The 21330-nt window shown below is 35.7% G+C and overlaps 1 protein-coding gene across 1 annotated transcript in view; it reads left to right on the plus strand.

Annotated features, from left to right (window-relative positions):
• The window catches only part of LOC149845522 (putative voltage-gated potassium channel subunit beta), an 85949-nt gene extending 68123 nt beyond the window's left edge, over positions 1 to 17826 (plus strand). The window contains exons 3-4 of the mRNA XM_089995811.1: positions 17031 to 17195; positions 17389 to 17826. Of these exons, the coding sequence (XP_089851937.1) occupies positions 17031 to 17195; positions 17389 to 17502 (279 nt within the window). The 3' untranslated portion in view covers positions 17503 to 17826. The remainder of the gene's footprint in view (positions 1 to 17030; positions 17196 to 17388) is intronic.
• Positions 17827 to 21330: the final 3504 nt, after the last annotated feature.

Genomic DNA, 21330 nt, shown 5'->3' on the forward strand with positions numbered 1-21330 from the left:
TTGTTCAAATTCGGGTTGAAGACCATTTAGGAAGTTAAAGAAGTGATCTTCCTCTAATTGTTTGTATCTAAGTTCAATAGCTTCGTCAGTTCACTTGGGCTCAAGCATGCTCATCCCAAATAGAGGATAATTCGGCAAAGTATTCACGAATAAACATCTCATTTTGTTGTAGGGTCAAGGCCCTCTTTTGAAGATAGTACTTGTGAGATAAGTCTCGTGAAGTATACATCTTCTCAAGATAATGCCAAGCTTCGGAGGCTTTCTTGCATTTGATATTGTTGGCATTGAACTTGATTTCAACGGATGAGAAGATCCAAGATAGGATCTTGAAGTTTCTCATTTCACATTCCTCATGTTTTTTTGAATATTCTTCAAGAGCCTTTTGTCTTTCTTCTTCTTCAAGAATTCTGATTTCTCCTCTTTCAACCATCGTAATTTTTGGTTTGGGTTCCGTTATGAAAACTTGAACATATCCCCATGTTAAAATGTGTACTCGTACACATATATGTATACATATAATCCTTAAATGTATATGTATATATTTATATATATATATATATATATAAAGATACATATACATATATATATGTATACGTATCTCTATTTATATATATATAAATATATATATTTTTTCTTCCTAAAATACCCTCAAGGATATTCTTGTAATTTGTCATTTTACGCATATTCCAATTGGAATATGCATGTAATTTTTCTTTTATTTTTTAGTTTTTTATTTTTTTATTTTTTTGTGGTTCGCCACCTAGGGGGCTCCCAAAGGAGTCGTTGGGAGCCCCCAACGGTCACATTGCAAACCACAAAAAAAAAAGAAACTAAAAAATAAAAGAAAAATTACATGCATATTCCAATTGGAATATGCGTAAAATGACAAATTACAAGAATACCCTTGAGGGTATTTTAGGAAGAAATATATATTTATATATATATATAAATAGAGATACGTATACATATATATATATGTATACGTATATTTATATATGTATATATATATATAAATATATACATATATGTGTACGAGTACACATATTTTAACACCCCCTCTCAATCTTTGCGGGGAAACGAAAAGATTGAAAAAAGGCGCAAGACTCCAAGAGGATTCCGTAAGGATGTTATTGAAACTTGTAAATGCCTTCTTCCAATTGCCTTCTAATGGTGAACACATTCTCCGATCCATCCAGGGTACTTCTGTTTATCCTATCTCCAAGATCCTGTGGAATAATAACAAAGAACAAGTAAAAAATATCTTTGCACTTTACTCAAATGGAACATTCCTAACAAGGTTAATTGAAACCATATCGGATAACTCATCCGTAAAACCATGGTGCAAAATTATAACTTATGCATAGAAATTTGAAGCACATGATAGGATAATTACTTTAACATGAAAAAAAAAATTTAGAAATCTAAAGTTTCAAAGTCATATATCATGTTTAAAGAGTGAGCGGAAACATATTGCAAGAATGCATAATGCATTCATAAGGTCCAACATTGGACAAACACAACCCCATAACGGGGAATAACAAAATAGTCCACTAAGGGACACCACAATAATCCTACGAAGAAGCATAAGCAACATATACTTTATTGAATAAGGGCCTAAAAGGCCATAATGAACATACACATATACTAACATAAAATGAATTAATACTTAACGAAATTATTAATGAACATGCTCCAAACATATTTTAGACAAAATGAACACAAGAGTTACAAAATCAAATACAAAAGTGGCCAAAAATATCAATTTGATTTTAAAATATGCATATTAAATATATGATTCACATGTATCTAAAAGAAAGCGACATATGAATGAAATTTCATAAATTTCAACAATAGTTCATCCATTACAAGCAACTACCTCATTAGTCCTCCAAAAGTCCATAAATCAAGTGTATAAACTACTAGATCAAGAATAAATATAATGCCATTAAAGGCCAAAGACACACACAAAGGTGTGCCAAAGAACCTCTTGTCTACATGTAATAATACTTGAAATGAGTGCATCAACGACAAGAACAAGAGAATACCCTCCAACATGGACCAAAAACATCTCTTGTCTACGTAAAAATACACTCAAGACCAAGTATGTTCAGCTACTAGATCAAGAGTATCAAGCCAACCATGTGCTAAAATACAATACGTCTCTTGTCTACATAAGATGACACTTGAAATGAGTGAAAGAAGCCAACCATGGGCATACATCTCAGCGACTAGAACAAGGACACAAATGCCAACATAGGCTAAAATCACACACCATGGTGTGAATCAACGTGCCTTGTCTACATATAATAACACTTAAGACAAGTGTGTTCAGCTACTAGACCAAAAGAACAAAAAGCTAACAAAGGGCTACCAACACACAAAGGTGTAATAATATGTCTTGTCTACATATGATGACACTTAGATAAGGGGCATAAAAGGAGAAGACTTTTGAGGCAATAAAACTTATAATGACAAACATATAAATAAAACCTTGAATCAATAAAACAATATTCTTAAAAAAGAATACCCATAACAATAATATTTTGGAATAAATGTGTGAATATACACACACCAAGAACACTTGTGCACAAAAGCACAAAACACAAATGTGAAAACATACTCATAAGATTCATAAACAATAAAAGGTTGGGCAATAATCCCCAAAACCTTGATTTTAATATACCTTAAAATATTTAAGGTTTCAAATATCCATCACATTTACATATAAATGAGAGCATCTACTAGATCAATGGCCAAAAGAGAAAAACGAGTGACACACTCATAATTAGAGATCGTATAACAAATCATTTTAGAGTCCCAAGGTGCCCATAACTCACCTCAACAACCATCTTTAATATGGCAAGTGGACAATCTAAAATGACATAACACAAGGTGCCCATAACTCACCTCAACAAACATCTGTAATATAACAATAAGGTCATAAAAGGATTGATGCATCATATAACAACTTGTGATGGATAAAATAAGTGCCAAAAGGCAAAAATACTTTTGCAACAAACATAATGACATAAAGAAATCATCTTGGGATAATCAAGACAATCAAGCTTATAACAAAGGAATCACAAGAACCGTAACAGTTCCCAAAGAGAGCTATAACACAATACTCAAAGAAAGAAAAAGTACTTGAAAATTTATAGAATTGGGATTAAATCTCATACAACAAGCTTTAATATTCTTTGATTGTGATAAGAAATGCGGAAACGTATAAAGTGCTATAAGCACTTATAATGTTTTATAATGATTAAACAAAAGAGTCAATATCTAAATTCATTATATTTTCCTAAATAGAAATGTGCACAGAAGCTTCACAATGGATGTGCACGAAGGCACTCATACAATACTTGAACAAATACACACCAAGGTGTAAACAAACATGCACTAAGGATTGTATTACATAGAAAAGAGGGAATGCATACAAGCACAAATATTTGAAAAACAAATATGCACAAAATACAAAAAAAAAGTACACAAAAGTGAGCAAGCATGCACTTCATAGAAAAAGCAATGCTTGAGTCTCTCAAACTTTAATTATGCAATTATATGCTTGACACATGCAATTTAAGACAAAGAAGACCATATTATGGCCAACGTAGGCATCTTTAGAGATATAATCAAGAGGTTTTGAAACCTTATGTGAAAAATACAAACCAACAAGTTTATAAAGTTGCATCATTAGAAGAAAAGTCAAAATTAATGAAATCTTTTATACCAAAAGATGCAATAGATACACTATGCATTCGATATAGTGCGAGAAGTTCTTTTAAAAGATCTTTCCTAATGAACACAATGGTTCATACAACATATTTATCACAAACAATTTTTCAAAATTCTTTAAATAATCCAAAAACATTGAAAGGCCTTTCTCATAAATAGTTATCGTTAACAAGAACTACTTAGGATTCATAAAAAGGTAAACAACAAAGATTTAGATGTGAAAGATTCTCGTACAAGAATTCTATCAATTTTTTTTTCACAAAAACTGCACTAAAATCCATAAACAAGAGAGGAACTCAAAACAAATTAGGCTTTATATGAGAGTCAAGAGTTTTTAAGCAAAGATCATTAATTTAGCAAGAAATCATATATAATTTTTTTTTTAAAGTTAACTTATAGGTCAATCATGAAATACTTATCTAAAAATCATAAATCTCTCATAATTGAAGACAATTTTGAAAAACATAAATTACTATTATATGTGATGAGTAATCGATAAATATATAAACAAGAATTATATATTTGGACAACAAACAAGTTTACCAAATTTAAAAAGAGATATTTTAAAATATACAAACACGCGAAATGTGAAAAGAAATGATTCAACTATCATAAACATTAAATGTACAAAATATTTGCAAGAAAAATAGTTTCATAATGCATAATATGTTAGGAAAAGAGATACATACCAGAAACTTAAGAAAAAGAGAAGAACAATGAATACTTCACCATTTCTTGAGCAACACGCTTTCCGTTGCACCAAAGGACAACCCCAACGTGACCTTGCTCTGATACTATGTTAGAAAGTGACATTGAATACATTAGGTTCAATAATGAACCCATACACATGCACATGAAGTGCGAATATACCCACTAAAAGGAACAACACAGGCACATAATGTGCTAACACATAAACCCACAAAAGGGGCAAAATATGACTTAAAGTCATAAGTTGAATATCATTGAAGAAAAAGGAAGAAGAGGGTAAAAACCCAATACAATGGAGCAAATGCTCCTCCAAGGAGTAAAGAATACAAAGGGGGAGACCCCTATTTATAACACAAGAGAGGAGCCACATAGGGGGCTCCCAACGACTCCTTTGGGAGCCCCCTATGTGGCTCCTCTCTTGTGTTATAAATAGGGGTCTCCCCCTTTGTATTCTTTACTCCTTGGAGGAGCATTTGCTCCATTATATTGGGTTTTTACCCTCTTCTTCCTTTTTCTTCAATGATATTCCACTTATGACTTTAAGTCATATTTTGCCCCTTTTGTGGGTTTATGTGTTAGCACCTATGTCACACAGACTCGGCTAAGGAGGTGCCGCACCCGAGTCGACACGCCCCGACACGGGTGCGGACTCGGGTGCGGCTTCAGACTCGGTCAACGCCGAATCGGACTCGGTCAACGAGTCCAGGCCGAGTCCGTCCACATTTTGGACTCGGTCAACTTTGACCGAGTCCAAAAATGTCCCTAAAAAAGCATTTTTTTATATTTTTTATTTAAAAAATATATATATAAAAAGAGGCACAGACTGTGATTGTGTCGCACAGACTGTGCTATGGCATTTTAAAAATAAAATAAAATATATATATATATATATATATATATATATATATATATATATATATATATATATATATATATATATATATATATATATATATTTTGTCGAGTCCCCGTGTCCAAAAATTTTAAAATTGTGCCGCACCGGTGTCGCACCCGCACCCGCACCCATGTGACATAGGTTAGCACATTATGTGCTTGTGTTGTTCCCTTTAGTGGGTATATTCGCACTTCATGTGCATGTGTATGGGTTCATTATTGAACCTAATGTATTCAATGTCACTTTCTAACACCCCAAAGCCCCTTTCCTTTAATATGAGCTTCCATATTTTCGGCCCATACATGATAATTGAAACCATTGAGCTTAAAGCCAAAAGAGAAATGAGAGTCTTTTTCACCCATTAGAGAGATAAGATGAAGGAGAAAAATACGTACTACAAAGAGATTTTAACTCTTACTTGTTGCAGTAATCTTTTAAAATATTTGATGAAGAGAAGTCTTCGTGCCAATCTCAAAAAAATTGAAGGCACACTTTTTGAGGCACTCGATATTGTGAAGAATCACAAGATTTTCCTTCCCAAGCAACTTTGCTTTGATACCATGTGAAAATTTTTATAAAAAGAGATTTTGTGTATAAACACAATACTAGAAACACAAAGTGTGCACAAAGGCATAAAAGGAGAACTCTCACAAGTGCACAAAGGCACCGATACAAATGCACAAACGTAAAAAAATATCAACTTCAATATCTTGGGTCCCAAAAGGGGGCTTTAAAAAAGTGTAAGTTACAAGGAGGTAACACCCCATATTTATAATACAAGGGTGAGAGGGAATGAGGGAGTGTTGGGCTCCCAACGACTCTAAATAGAGTTGTTGGGAGTCCAACAACTCTCTCTACTTTATGCTTTTTGACTTTGGTCAAAAAAGCATAAAGCCAAATAAGTCCAAAAATAAACTAAAAAAGAAAAAGAAACCTAACCTAGTTAAATAAACTAACCTAATCCTAACTAAACTTAAAAGTAAACTAAAACTATGAAATTACATATTAAATTATGTTAGATTATTTAACAGTGTGGTGCATCTAATCAATGTCTGCTGGCTGCTGATGTCCAAGATAGATTTCAATGTTCCCCCCAAATATGTAAAAATACAATCAATGTTGGTGTAGGTAATATCATGCAGTGTGTTAAAATATGTGTACTCGTACACATGCACGTTGATTCACACTATGGTGTGTGTTTTTAGTCCATGTTGACATTTGTGTCTTTGTTCTAGTCGCTGCAATGTATGCTCATGGTTGGCTTCTTTCACTCATTTCAAGTGTCATTTTATGTAGACAAGAGATGTATTGTGTTTTAGCCCATGGTTGACTTGATACTCTTGTTCTAGTAGCTTAACATACTTGTTTTTTAGTGTCTTTTTACGTAGACAAGAGATGCTTTTGGTCCATGTTGGCATGTATTCTCTTGTTCTTGTCGTTGATACACTCATTTCATGTATTATTATATGTAGACAAGAGGTATTTTTACACACCTACAAATCAAGTGTATAAGCTACTTAGTATTATTACATGTAGACAAGAGGTATTTTTACACACCTTTGTGTGTGTCTTTTGGCCTTTAATGGCATTATGGTTATGTTCTTGTTCTAAGTAGCTTATACACTTGATTTGTAGGTTTTTGAGGACTAATGAGGTATTTGTTTGTAGTGGATGAACTACTATTGAAAATTACAAAATTTCATTCATAACTTGTGTTTTTAGATACAAGTGAATCATATCTATGATATGTTTTTAAATCAAATTGATATTTTAACATTTAATCTATATATTAAGTGCTTACAATTTTTCAGCCACTTTTGTATTTGATATGCAAAATGAGTCTTTTGTCTCAAATGATATTCATTCTTGAATCTTGGGTGGATGTTTTAATATACTTAGTCAAATCATGCTTCTTATATATGACATTTGATTGACATAGATCTTCTCCTTAATGATGTGAAAAACTCTATTGTTGATCTATGCGTGTTAAATATACCTTTATAAAGCCCCTCTTATTGAAGCTCATATTCGTCAAACCTTTTGAACATTTGTATCCGTGTTCATTTTGACTAAAGTATGTTTGGAGCATGTTCATTAATGATTTCTTTAAGTGTTAATTCATTTTATGATAGTATATGCATATGCTCATTATGGCCTTTTAGGCCCTCATTCAATAAAGCATATGTAGCTTATGCCTCTTCGTAGGCTTATTGTGGTGTCCCTTAGTGAACCATTTTGTTATTCCCCATTATGGGGTTGTGTTTGTCCAATGTTGGACCTTATGAATGCATTATGCATTTTTGCAATTCGTTTCCGCTCACTATTTAACATGATATATGATTTTGAAACCTTAGTTTTTTAAATTTTCTTTTCATGCTAAAGTAGTTATCCTATCATATGCTTCAAATTTCTATGCATAAGTTATAATTTTGCACCTTGTTAGGAATGTTCCATTTGAGTAAAGTGCAAAGATATTTTTTACTTGTTCTTTGTTGTTATTTCACAGGATCTTGGAGATATGATAAAAAGAAGTACCCTGGATGGATCAGGAAATGTGTTCACCATTAGAAGGCAATTGGAGGAAGGCATTTTCAAGTTTCAATAGCATTCTTACCGAAGCCTCTTGGAGTCTTGCGACTTTTTTCAATCTTTTCGTTTCCTCGCAAAGATTGAGGGAGGGTGTTAAAATATGTGTACTCGTACACATATATGTATGTTGAAATATAATCCTTAAATGTACATATATATATATATATTTATATATATATAAAGATACGTATACATATATATGTATATGTATCTCTATTTATATATATATAAATATATATATTCTTTTCCTAAAATACCCTCAAGGGTATTCTTGTAATTTGTCATTTTACGCATATTCCAATTGGAATATGCATTGTAATATTTCTTTTATTTTCTGTTTTTTAGTTTTTTATTTTTTGTTTTTCGTACCATATTGGGGGCCTCCCAATAGAGACGTTGGGAGCCCCCAACGGTCACAAATGTGACCGTTGGGGGCTCTCCAACGTCTCCTTTGGGAGCCCCCAAGGTGGTCCCTTTGAGAGTGTATAAATAGGGGCTCTCCTCTTGGTATTTACTACTCCTTTAGAGGAGCTTTTGCTCCATGTAATGGGTGTTACACCCTTCCTCTTTTCAATAATATCAACTTATGCCTTATAGGCATTTTTGCCCCTTTGTGGGTTTATGTGTTAGCACATTATGTGCTTGTGTTTTCCCCTTAAGTGGGTATATTCACACTTCATGTGCATGTGTATTGGTTCATTATTGAACCTAATATATTCAAAGCCGTTTCTTTACAGCAGTGATCATGTGTGAGCTTGCAGATTCTTCACAAACTACACTAAGTCTTGTTGCCTTTGTAGACCTATTGTGATCATTCTAGCATCTTTTTATAATCTTGTGGTGTATTTGATGATGCTTAGTCTTTTCGTGTTCCTCTTTGTATGTTCATTGTATGCATGAAGGTCTGTGTCTTCATTCTTCTATAAACAGCTTATTCACTTTTGTTAGTGTCCTGTCTTGCTTCCTCTTCAGTCTGTTCATGTTCCAGCCTTTGACAGCATGAAGTTTGACCCTCCTTCCACCTTGTGCTTGTTCTTGTCACCGTGATCAGATCCTAGATTATGAAACCAATTCCAGTTATTTTCTTCTCCACTTTCTTATTGCACATCCTTCTCATGTGATGTCTCTCTTGGTAATCTAGGTCATTATCTGGTTTTTACATTTTTCAGAAATTGATGTTCTTAAGCCTTTATACATTGCTAGTGAGCTTTAGATAGTTCTTACATATTTAACAATTTACTCAAGAGCATCACTTTGTGTTGATAATGTTCTATGTATGTGTTTATTTTTTCAGGAATGTTTGCAAAATCAGAATCGCCTTCTCAGGAATGCATTTTATTGTATAGCAATCAATATATTCCCCAAATTGAATTCATTTTGCATCTTAACCAAAAATGCACAAGGGCTTACATCATGATATTGGCTACTATAATCTATTCTATATCATTTAGGTCTTTCCTCCCTTTTCTTGGTTATGCTTAATCTGTTGCCTAAGCCTTCTCTTGAGTCTTTTTGCTTAAGAACTGGACCTTTTATTTGGACCTCCCCTTTTCCACTTGCCCCTTTTTTGGTTCTTGTTTATGCCACCATTTTGTTAAATACTTCCTTGTTCTTCCTTCTTTCTTTTTTTTGTTTCTTATGAATCATTATCACCGTCCATTTCTTGTCCATTTCCTCCTAGGTCGATGGACTAGGTTTCCAGTCTGACAGACCACATCATGCGAGATGGTAAACATCCATGTCGCAAGGATAACACACTTGGCCTTGCATACCTGATGTAAACATGACAGTGACCAACACAGTGTTCAAGAAAAATCACCAACACTGTTCAAGAAAAATGGTAACTATAACTTCATGGATGGTCAACTGCATGTTTATGTCAGTTTTTCATGAGTCTTTTTCTTGATATTGATTTTTTTCATATAATCTGTGATTGGCAGTTCTCTGTTTAAATTTCGCAATCTTGAGTCTTGACTCTATCTGCAATAACGGAATTTGTGATCTTTTACGCTCTTATATTTTTAATGTATTTATTGATTTAAGTTGTTAAATACATAAGGTTGTTCCCTTGCCATACTTTTTATGAAAATCACTATATCCACATTCCATATGCGTCACATTCCTTTGTTAGGTCATTTTATTTATGTAGTAGGCATCCTCCTCCCGCTTGATGCCTAGTCAATAGGTTAGACTTATTCTTGCTTCTCTTTTAATATCAATTTACTATCTCAACTAAGAACCCTTTAAAAGTCTCCACTTTCAGTAATTCTGATCCACTGAAATTATCACCACTTTAGTCACTCTGATTCACTGAAATTAGGGCAACCTAAAAAATCTGGTTCTCTATTTCTTAGACGATAATGTTTTTTGTCTTGGTATTTTACATTTCATCTAGGCTTTCAAATGGATAATGATTTATTGCATACTTAGTGCTGGATATAGATGACGCAGTGGCTGTTGGGGAAAACGACTCAACGCACTATCTATAGATCGAAGGAACAAAACACGGGAAGAAGAGAGAGAAATCAACCACACGAAGAACAAGGTTTTTACGTGGTTCGGCAAGAGTTGCCTACATTCACGGCCGCACTTTGATCCTCTATTAAAATCGAGAAAGAAACACCACATTACAAGAGACGGATTGCCCTCTTTAAATACAAGGAGTCTAGGGCAACCTATTCAGGGTAAAGTTATAAAACTATCCTCCATGAAATCTGTGGAAATTAGGGATTTATATCAAGGTAGAAATCAGGCTCCACACACCTCCAACAGTGACCATCTATGTCACATAGGTGCGGGTGTGGATTCAGCGATGCGGCACTTAAAAAAACTTGGGTGCGGGGGTGCGGGGAGGGTATATATATATGTTAAAACATATGTAATAATACATCTATATATATATATAAATATAGATGTATATTCACCATAATACCCGATAGGGGTATTATGGTCATTTCACAAGTACCCAATAGGGGTACTTGTTTTATTTCTTTTATTTTGCTGAATTTTATTTTTGTTTTTTTATTTTTTAAAATGTATTTTGGATACCGAAAAGGGGCCCCACAATGGAGTCGTTGGGGCCCCCAACGGTCACAATTGTGACCGTTGGGGGCTCCCAACGACTCTATTGGGAACCCCTTTGGTCTCCTTTTCTTATAAATAGGGGGAACCCCCCTTGTATCTTGTATTGCTCTTGAGAGCTCCTCTTCAATAATAGTGATATTATTTTTCATGTGTGTAGCCTTTTTATAAGGCCTTTTGTATATCCCTTAGTGGATTTCCTCTCTTGTGCTTGTTGCATTTGTCCGTGTGGGACATAGTGAATGCTTTAGCATTCTTGGATTCTTCCGCATATTTCATTACATGGTATCAGAGCCATACGATCTTCTAAGGTAAAATCGTGTATCTCTCTACTTCTTCTTTTTTTTCTTTTTCTCTCTCACCTCCATTTTGTAGCAATGGAAGTCAAGATCGATCTATCATTCAAGCTCAATGGGAAAAATTACATGATGTGGGCATCCGCAATGGAGAATAATCTCAAAGGGAAGAAGCTTTGGGGTTATGTAATGGGGACCATTCCGGAACCCCAACTTAAGCTCACAAAGATGGAAGAAGATCAAGAGAAAGCACTTGAAGGCGATGCTCGTCTCAAGGCTATTGAAGATTATCATCATCAAATGGAAGATTGGGAGAGTAACCATGCAAAAATCCTAGCATGGTTTATGAATAATGTTGAACTTAAGGTATGTGCAAATATTGCAAAATTCCGCCGGGCAAATGAAGCTTGGTTTTTTATGAAGGGTATGTTTACCCAAAAGGATCTTGCAAGAGCTTATTTTTTGCAAGAAAAAGTGAGAACCACAAAACAAGGTGACATGAGCATACAAGACTATTATAGTGCTCTAAATCCTTTGTGGGATGAATTGACTCTTTTAGAGCCTAAATGGGTGTCTATGGAGGATGTGGTACTAAGACAAAAACAAATGGAACAAGATAGATTGTTTCAATTTTTATTTGGGCTTCGTCCCGAATTTGAATAAGTTAGATCCTCACTTCTCCATAGATCCACGTTTCCTCCCTTAGAAGAGGCTATTGCCGAGATTACTCAAGAAGAGACTAGGCATAATATGGGTAAAAGCATTGATGAAGTTCTTGCCGTATCTAAACCCGACAATCATGTCAAAACATACAAACCACCTCATTTTGGTAAGCAAGGGAGTGGTGGAAGAAAAATGATTATATGTCATCATTGTTATGAGCCGGGGCATATTAAACCCGTTTGCCCAAAGCTAAATGGAGCATTCAAGCCAAAGGTGGCTTCCGTTGAAGAATCATCCACCAAAGAAGATGACGGCAAGAACGGGGATCTCAAAGATACTCTTGGACAAATTTCCTTGGCTCTCCAACAAATTCTAAAGGCTACTTCTTCTACCTCCGGTGCCGCAATTGCCTCATCATCACCTCCCGGTACGTACTCTTGGATTTTAGATTCTGGAGCTTCTTTTCACATGACCCCTCATGAAAATGCATTAACCAATGTGCACACCAATTCAAAAATGTCTTGTGTCTCTACGGCCGATGGAACTTTTCTCAAAATAAATGGTGTTGGGACTCTTGATTCTAAAAATGTTCAAAATTTCCTTGTTCCAAAAGTTAAAATAGTTCCAAAATTAAATCTTAACCTCTTTTCCGTTTCTCAAATAGCCGACCATGGATGTAAAATATCTTTCTCATCCCAAGGGTGCTTTGTGCAGGATCTCCGGTCCGGGAAGCGGATTGGGCAAGGCCATAGGAAGGGAGACCTTTATTTTATGGATAATTTAATGCTTCCAAATACCTCATTTTGTACTTATGTCCAAGACAAAAATATTGAAACTTGGCATAAAAGGCTTGGACATCCAAGTTACTCAAAAATGTATCTTTTTCCTTTTGGACACAAGTTTTGTAAAGAAAAAGATATCAATTGCAAAGATTGCATTTTTGGCAAAATGAAGTCTACTCCTTTTCCTATTAGATCCTTTGTGACAACAAGACCTTTTGAATTGGTGCATTCCGATGTTTGGGGGCCATCTCCGGTTCTATCTAAAGGTGGTTATTCGTATTATGTTACTTTTATTGATGATTATACTAGATATGTATGGATTTATTTTCTTAACTTTAAATCGGAAGTTTTTAACTTTTTTAAAGAATTTCATGCAAAAGTTCAAAATCAATTTCAAAGTCAAATATCCATTCTTAGATCCGATTCGGGTGGAGAGTACTTATCAAATGATTTTCAATCATATCTAAAACAACATGGCATTTGTCATAAAAAATCTTGCCCAAGAACTCCTCAACAAAACGGTCTAGCGGAAAGAAAACATAGGCATATTTTGGAAACCACTAGATCCTTACTCTTTTCTAAAAATATTCCTAAAAATTTTTGGGCCGAAGCCGTGTTAACCTCCACCTATTTAATCAATAGGATGCCATCTTCAAAATTGAACAATATCTCTCCTTATGAAAAACTTTTTAATATGACACCCGACTACAATCATCTTCGAATCTTTGGGTGTAAATGCTTTGTTCTTTTACATAAAAGAGATAAATTGTCACCTTAAGCAATAGAATGTGTATTTTTAGGATATGGTGAAAATAAAAAAGGCTATAGAGGCTTTGATCATAAAAACAATAAGTTATTTGTCTCCAAAGATGTAATCTTTTTAGAAGATGAAAATGGATTTGACATATTGGAAAAATCAAATGAAATTGATTATATGTTTATCAATGATCTTTTAGAAGATTCAAATGATGACTCTTTGAGTCATCCGGAAGTTTTAGAAAATACTCATGATTCTCATGATAATGATGTATCACCAACTAATGGTGACAATCTCCAAGTATACACTCGGCGTGAGGAAGCCCAACCTATTAGTGCTTTAGAAAAATTCTTGCGGCTTAATGAACCCCTAGAAGAGACCTCCCTTAGGCGTTCTTCTAGAGAATCAATTCCACCTAATAGGTTTGTCTCATATGAAACTCTCTCACCTAAATATAGAGCTTGTCTAATAGCCTTACATTCTTACTATGAACCTTCCCATTATAATCAAGCAAAAAGTATACCTCATTGGGTTGAAGCAATGAAAGTTAAACTAGATGCTTTAAATAAAGCTAAAACTTGGGAAATAGTTCACCTTCCTCCAAATAAGAAAGCTATAGGATGTCAATGGGTCTACAAAGTCAAAACAAAAAGTGATGGTTCCCTAGAGCGTTATAAAGCTAGATTAGTTGCTAAGGGATACTCACAAGAGTATGGCATCGATTATGAGGAGACTTTTGCTCCCGTGGCTCGCATGACAAGCGTTAGAACTTTAATTGCGGTAGCATCATCTAAGAAATGACCTATATTCCAATTAGATGTTAAAAATGCCTTTCTTAATGGTCAGTTGAATGAAGAAGTATATATGGACCCTCCGCCGGGAATCAGTGTTAACCAAGGTCAAACCCTTCGGTTATTAAAAGCTTTATATGGTCTTAAACAAGCCCCTAAGGCTTGGTATGATAGATTTAGTGCTATCATGTTACAATTGGGATTTCGCTCATGTTATACTGACACTGCTCTTTTTGTTAAACGTGCAGGTAATAGTATCATCATCCTTCTGCTTTATGTTGATGATATGATCATCACTAGCAATGTAGATGGCACTTTTGTTGTCGCAACAAAGCTTCGAAGCCCCAGTAATTTCGACTCCCATATCTTGAAGAAGACTTCGAAGCCACACCAGCTCCATTGTAGTAGTTGCCATAGCCCTGTATTCTGCTTCAGTAGAAGACAATGAGACTTTTTGCTGTTTCTTGCACCTCCAAGCAATTAGCGAATCTCCTAGAAAAACACAAAAGCCAGTAGTTGAGATTCGATCATTTGGGTTTCCTCCCCAGTCAACATCAATATAAGCTAGTAAATCTAAGGAAGATATTGAGGATAAGAATAGCCCTTTAGTCAAAGTATTTTTAATATATCGAATGATCCGGAGCAGAGCACTCATATGCACAGATGTAGGAGCATGCTGAAATTGGCTTGCAGAGTGCACAGCATGAGCAATATCTGGCTTGGTGATAGTCAGATAGGTGAGGGAGCCTATGAGTTGCCTGTAGGGCGTAGGATCATCCAGCAGAACTCCATCCTCCAGTCGTAGTTTAGCATTGATAACCTCGGGAGTCTCCACCTTTTTATCATCTGAAATCCCAGATTTGGAACATATGTCTGCAGCAAGCTTCATCTGTGACAATATATACCCTCGAGGAGAGTATGCAACTTCTATACCAAGAAAGTACCTGAGAAAACCCAGATCAGACATATCAAAATTATATTTTAACATATTTTTAACTTTAAGAATACCACTTTCTACATTGCCAGCAACCACACTTTCCATGAGAGGACTAAACATATTGAAATGGACTGTCATTATGTACGTGATGAATATCTTCGTGGGACAGTTACACTGTCATATGTCACTTCAAAATATCAACTTGTAGATTTCTTCACCAAAGCCCTGCCTGCTCCTCGCTTCTTGTTCCTCCTTGGCAAACTTTCGGTCATTCCCCCGTAAAGTTTGAGGGGGGGTGTTAAAACATATGTAATAATACATCTATATATATATATAAATATAGATGTATATTCACCATAATACCCGATAGGGGTATTATGGTCATTTCACAAGTACCCAATAGGGGTACTTGTTTTATTTCTTTTATTTTGCTGAATTTTATTTTTGTTTTTTTATTTTTTAAAATGTATTTTGGATACCGAAAAGGGGCCCCACAATGGAGTCGTTGGGGCCCCCAACGGTCACAATTGTGACCGTTGGGGGCTCCCAACGACTCTATTGGGAGCCCCTTTGGTCTCCTTTTCTTATAAATAGGGGGAACCCCCCTTGTATCTTGTATTGCTCTTGAGAGCTCCTCTTCAATAATAGTGATATTATTTTTCATGTGTGTAGCCTTTTTATAAGGCCTTTTGTATATCCCTTAGTGGATTTCCTCTCTTATGCTTGTTGCATTTGTCCGTGTGGGACATAGTGAATGCTTTAGCATTCTTGGATTCTTTCGCATATTTCATTACAATATATATATATATATATATTTAACAGTTTTAAGTTAACACTACATATATGTGTGTGCATTTATGTATATAATATAGATAAAACTGGACTTGGTTAGGGTTAACTGAATCCACTTTTGGACAGGAATGGTCCTTAGTGTAGTTGACTTCCCCTGACACAAAGGAAGCCATGTCCAAGTGTCGCACCCATATAGGTGCGGGTGCAGATGCGGCACTTTAAAAGAACTTGGGTGCGGGGGAGCGGGGAGGGTATATATATATATATATAAAAAAAAATTTAACAGTTTAAGTTAACGCTGCGTGTATGTGTGTGCATTTATGTATAGTATAGATAAAACTGGACTTGGTTAGGGTTAACTGAATCCACTTTTGGACAGAAATGGTCCTCAGTGTGGTTGACTTGACACAAAGGAAGCCGTGTCCAAGTGTTGCATCTGCATGGGTGCGGGTGCGGGTGCGGGTGCGGGTGCGGGTGTGGTGCCCTGTTAGAAGAGTCCGTGTTACATAGGTGGCCATGATTGCCTGTATAGCTAAATGGAAGAGAAACAACTATTTATAATGACGACTCTTCTTCCAGTTGTAGATTTCAAATGGAGAGCATGACCTTGTCACCCAAGATACAATAATTGCATTAACCGATATTCTGAAATACTAACGTAGACTATATAGTTGTAAACGCATGTGCAATAATTTTAAAAGTTTGTGATGACCATCAATTCAAGTGTGTTATTTCATTGTTCATTGTTCAATGTTTCTTTTGCCGGTATTTTTGTCTTGATGATTTAATGTGGGGAAGATAAATATTCAGCATAATTTATAAACACAAGTACCGAGCCTGTTCTTTGTGGTTGAAATTTGAATTAATACAAGGTTATCATTGGGGAATTATCTTCTTCTTCTAAGCAATTGGACCCTTTAATATTTTTTGTCTGCCATTTTATCTCTTTATCCTGCTATCTGTGTGGCAGTCAGCATCCCTGATCAGTTTGATGTGTCCTGTAGAACTTGGCAAGCAGGTCATTGGTCGATGATGTGTTGAAAAAAGTAGGTGGATTGAAGCCAATAGCAGATGAATTGGGTGTGCCTTTGTCTCAACTTGCAATTGCTTGGTGTGCCTCAAACCCAAATGTTTCCTCTGTTATTACAGGTGCCACAAAGGAGATCCAGGTATGCCGTTTTTCCTATCCTTTGTGAATCTGAAATGTGATATATTTGCCTGGTTTCATTCACACGGTTGTCCTTTGATTATAGCTCATAATCACTCAGAGATCTTATTTTAGGATGTTTGATATACCTGAACAGAGTAGACTTTTTCTAACTAGCAAACTTATCCTGAACACTGCATTCACTCTTATCACAGATTCAGGAGAACATGAAAGCCATTGATGTCATTCCGCTGTTAACACCGAACGTGATGGAAAAGATCGAGGTGGTCGTTCAAAGCAAGCCGAAGCATGCTGAATCATACAGATGAAGGAATGATTACCCATTGATCAATGTCTTGAGTTGCCTTTCCAAATGATTTCACATTCAACAACTTTCAAACTGAGGTTGCCGCAATCACATATTGCTATTGTAATTGGTTCTCTTCTCTCATTTCCTTGTCCGTTTGATGGTTGTGGGGAAACAAATTATTGGAACCTAGTCTTTTCTTTTGTTATTTTGCTCTTGTAAGGGATGTTCTGTGGAGGGAGACAAATGCTCTGTGCACATTTCGTGTTCTTGGGACCCAAAAATCTTGTTTGCTGCAGTATGCAGCCCTTGAAATGTAAAAAGTTCTGTTTTTTCAGTGGTGAAACATTTTTCAGGTTTTGTTTTGTTTTGTAGTGATTTCTGTTTCTTGAAATACTGCATATTTCATCTCTTTTGCCTCCCCCAGTTTCTCGTGCTTGTTTTTCCACGGGATTTTCCCTAAAAAAAACCGATACTTTTCTCAAACTTAAGGATACGCGTTGATGAAAATCACCTTGAAACAACTAACCCAAGGAGTTGATCAAGTAATATCATGCAGCACATGCTTATTATATACGTTTGCTGCACTATGGGCTTGTGAAATGTGAAGGTTGAGGGGTCAAATGTGATAGGTGGATCCGTAGAATCATTCTCATAACCAAGTCTAAATTTGGATTCCAGTCTATGGATATCCCGAGTTATGCCATCTAGAAAGAAAAAGGAAGGTGTGGATGCACTTAGTAAAGGGTAAAGGATAATGTGCACTTGTGTGCGTCTCTACACATGCTGAAGTGAATATCTTGTTTTTCATTTATTATATGGAGAAACTGCATCCGGGATACCTGTTCGTGCTGGTTTTAGCCTGCTGTACTTATGGTCGCCAGTGTAAAACTTTGTGGGAGCCTCTTGCTTTGCTTTGCAGATGGGGTTGTCTACACGGGGACTTGAACTTGGGATACGCTGTCTCTATCCACAAGCCTGAGGCCATGTAGGCAAGCCCTTGGGGTCCCTAAAATTGGAACTTGCGCATAGTGTCCATATCCATTTTGTTTCCCTTACATGAAAAACCTTATCCAGAGTGAGAGACCTGCCATGCTGAAAATTCCTACCAAACTACACTTTTTTTTCATTAGGAACGGAGAAACCACCCCTGGAGTAAGAGATCTGGTCGCGTTGGTCAATGCCTGCCAACCTACTGTCATTTCTCCGGTGGCATAAAACCATGGCACACCCTTTGCCTGCAGGGAGTCGCCTTGCTTTGGCTATAATGCAAGGGGGTGATGCCCGTGGGATTGGAACCTCGACCACCTGTGTAGTGGCCTAGGCCCCATCACTAAACCCCTTCGGGCTTACCAAGATACAGCTGCTTCTCCAGTGGTGTAAAACCTTGAGGATGTTGCCTCCTCTCTAGGGAGCTTGCTGCTTCGGCTTTCGCAACAGAAATGCTTTCTTTGGTGGTTCGAATGTGTGATGCAAGGTTTGCACTGCTTCACGTAGTCGCACCCTATCCAAGTGGGGATCTCTGTCAGGGCTGTATAGCATATCCATTTGTTGCTTGCTTGTGCTACATGACACGGTGGGCTTGCAAAGCCGATCTGGTTCTTGGAAGTTTTGCTAGGAAGCAAACCTTATACAGGGTATGTTAGGGCATGGTTGGTGTAGACATTTTATGCAAATCTAACTGTCGTGAGATTTACTTTCGATGATTTAAGTTGGGTTGTAACTATTAAACCACAATGTGCAACATTTGAAGACAGGTCATTGCCGACTATATTTATCGTCGGCAATATAGGATTTATGGTAGCCGATAACATAAACGATGATAAATATTGTTGACCCAGTCGTCGGCTTTTTATGGTGGTTTATATTACTATAAACGATGATATTTATTTTTTGTCATTTTTATAAAAATAAATTTGATGATTTTATATAGTCAGTATAAAAACGGTCGGCTCTAGAATATCGTCGGTAATAATAATTAAAGGAAACGGTTATACTAATTAAAACCAACGATAAATATTGTTGCCTACATTATTTAATGCCGACGATACAAATCGTTGCCTATGATAAGTAAAACTGACGATAAATATCATCGGTTGTATTATTTCTCGTCGATGATAAATATCGTCAATTATATATTACAAGCGACGATAAATACCGTCGACTCTTTTTAATAATATTTTTCATCACCTGTAATATATAACCGATGATATTTATCGTCAACGAGAGATAATAGGCGATGATAATTATTGTTGTATTTATATTGGAAAAATCATATATTTCCAAATAGCTGACGGCAAATATCATCAGCTATGTTACTTAACTGACGATAAATATCGTCGCCCATTCTATTTGAAGGCGACGATAAATATTGTCGGTTGGATATTAAAGTCGACAATATTTATCATCGATATTGATTATTATTTTTAAAAATCGTCAACATTGACTGTAATTTTTTTTTTACAAATTCAGAAGAGAGAGAGAGACCTGTGGGAATAGAAAAACCAACGCATGAGGCTTTGTCGTCAGAACAAATAACTGCATGTGTTGAACTCAAATATCAATAGCTTCTGAACAGAAAAAAATTCTTTGAAAATTCAGGTAGAGCCACCACACTCTTGCACATATATGTACAGAAATGAGAGGACAGAGGCTCAAGAAAAAGAATTTTTTATACCCTTTAATCAGTTTAGTAAGTTGAGATTGCAGCTCATCATCCCTTAGCCTATGAATCTTATCTGACATGACATTAATGGCTCTAATAGTCAGGTTAATCTTCGTCAATTGTTTTCTAATTGACACCTGACGAAGCTTTTCAGGTTCTGCACCTTTAATATCCAAATCCTTTAGTTGCTTGAAGTTCTTTTCATAATTCAGCAGCAGCATCTCTTCATCCTACAACAAAATAAAATTAGTGGCAAGAAATATTTTCATCCTACACATAAACACAATTAATCATATTTGAAAATTCAGCCATATAAAAAATTTAAGATATTATTTTTTGAAGGATCTATAATTTTAAGGTACAAAGTACATCAGCTTTGAAACTCTTTGTTTCCAAATACTTAGTATATATATATATATATATATAGCTGCATGTGTTGAATTCAAATATCAATAGATTCTGAACAGAAAAAATTTCTTTGAAAATTTAGGTAGAGCCACCACTCTTGCACATATATGTACAGAAATGAGAGGACAGAGGCTCAAGAAAAAGAAATTTTCATACCCTTCGATCAGTTTAGTAAGTTGAGATTGCAGCTCATCATCTCTTAGCAAATGAATCTTATTTGACATGACATTAATGGTTAAATTCAGGAGAGAGAGAGAGACCAGTGGGAATAGAAAATGAAGCACATCAACATCATGATTCTGAAGAAGAGAAATCTGCTAAGGCTATGCTAACATTAGTAACAGAATTCTTGAAAGCACATCAGCATCATGAAAGTTATGACTCATAACCTCATAGTGAATAAGATTGAGTATATGGTCTGGACGAATGTCCAGAGTCCCTTTCTCCACCCAGTACGCATGGGCACCCTATCAGACTTGTACAGAAAGTCAAGGAACAATGGCTTACAAATCAGCAATGCCACTGCCTAGTATTTCAGCTTCTAAGACACACAAGTGAAAAATCAATAAATACTTTAAAAGTCAAAACGGAAACGCAACTGTAAGGATATATAAAGTCCTGCCAATCTGACTGCACAGCCACCAACTTCAAGGATTTCGTTTTCTGCTTTAAGGAGAACATCTGCAAGAGGACTTCTTTCAATTGGCAATAAGGGACTGTCCTGCAAAGTAATGTCAAATAATGGTCATTAAAAGGCATAGCACATGATCACACACA

Source organism: Nuphar pumila, chromosome 2, assembly GCF_984573655.1.
Source record: "Nuphar pumila chromosome 2, dmNupPumi1.hap1.1, whole genome shotgun sequence".
In the NCBI taxonomy this organism is placed as follows: Eukaryota; Viridiplantae; Streptophyta; class Magnoliopsida; order Nymphaeales; family Nymphaeaceae; genus Nuphar; species Nuphar pumila.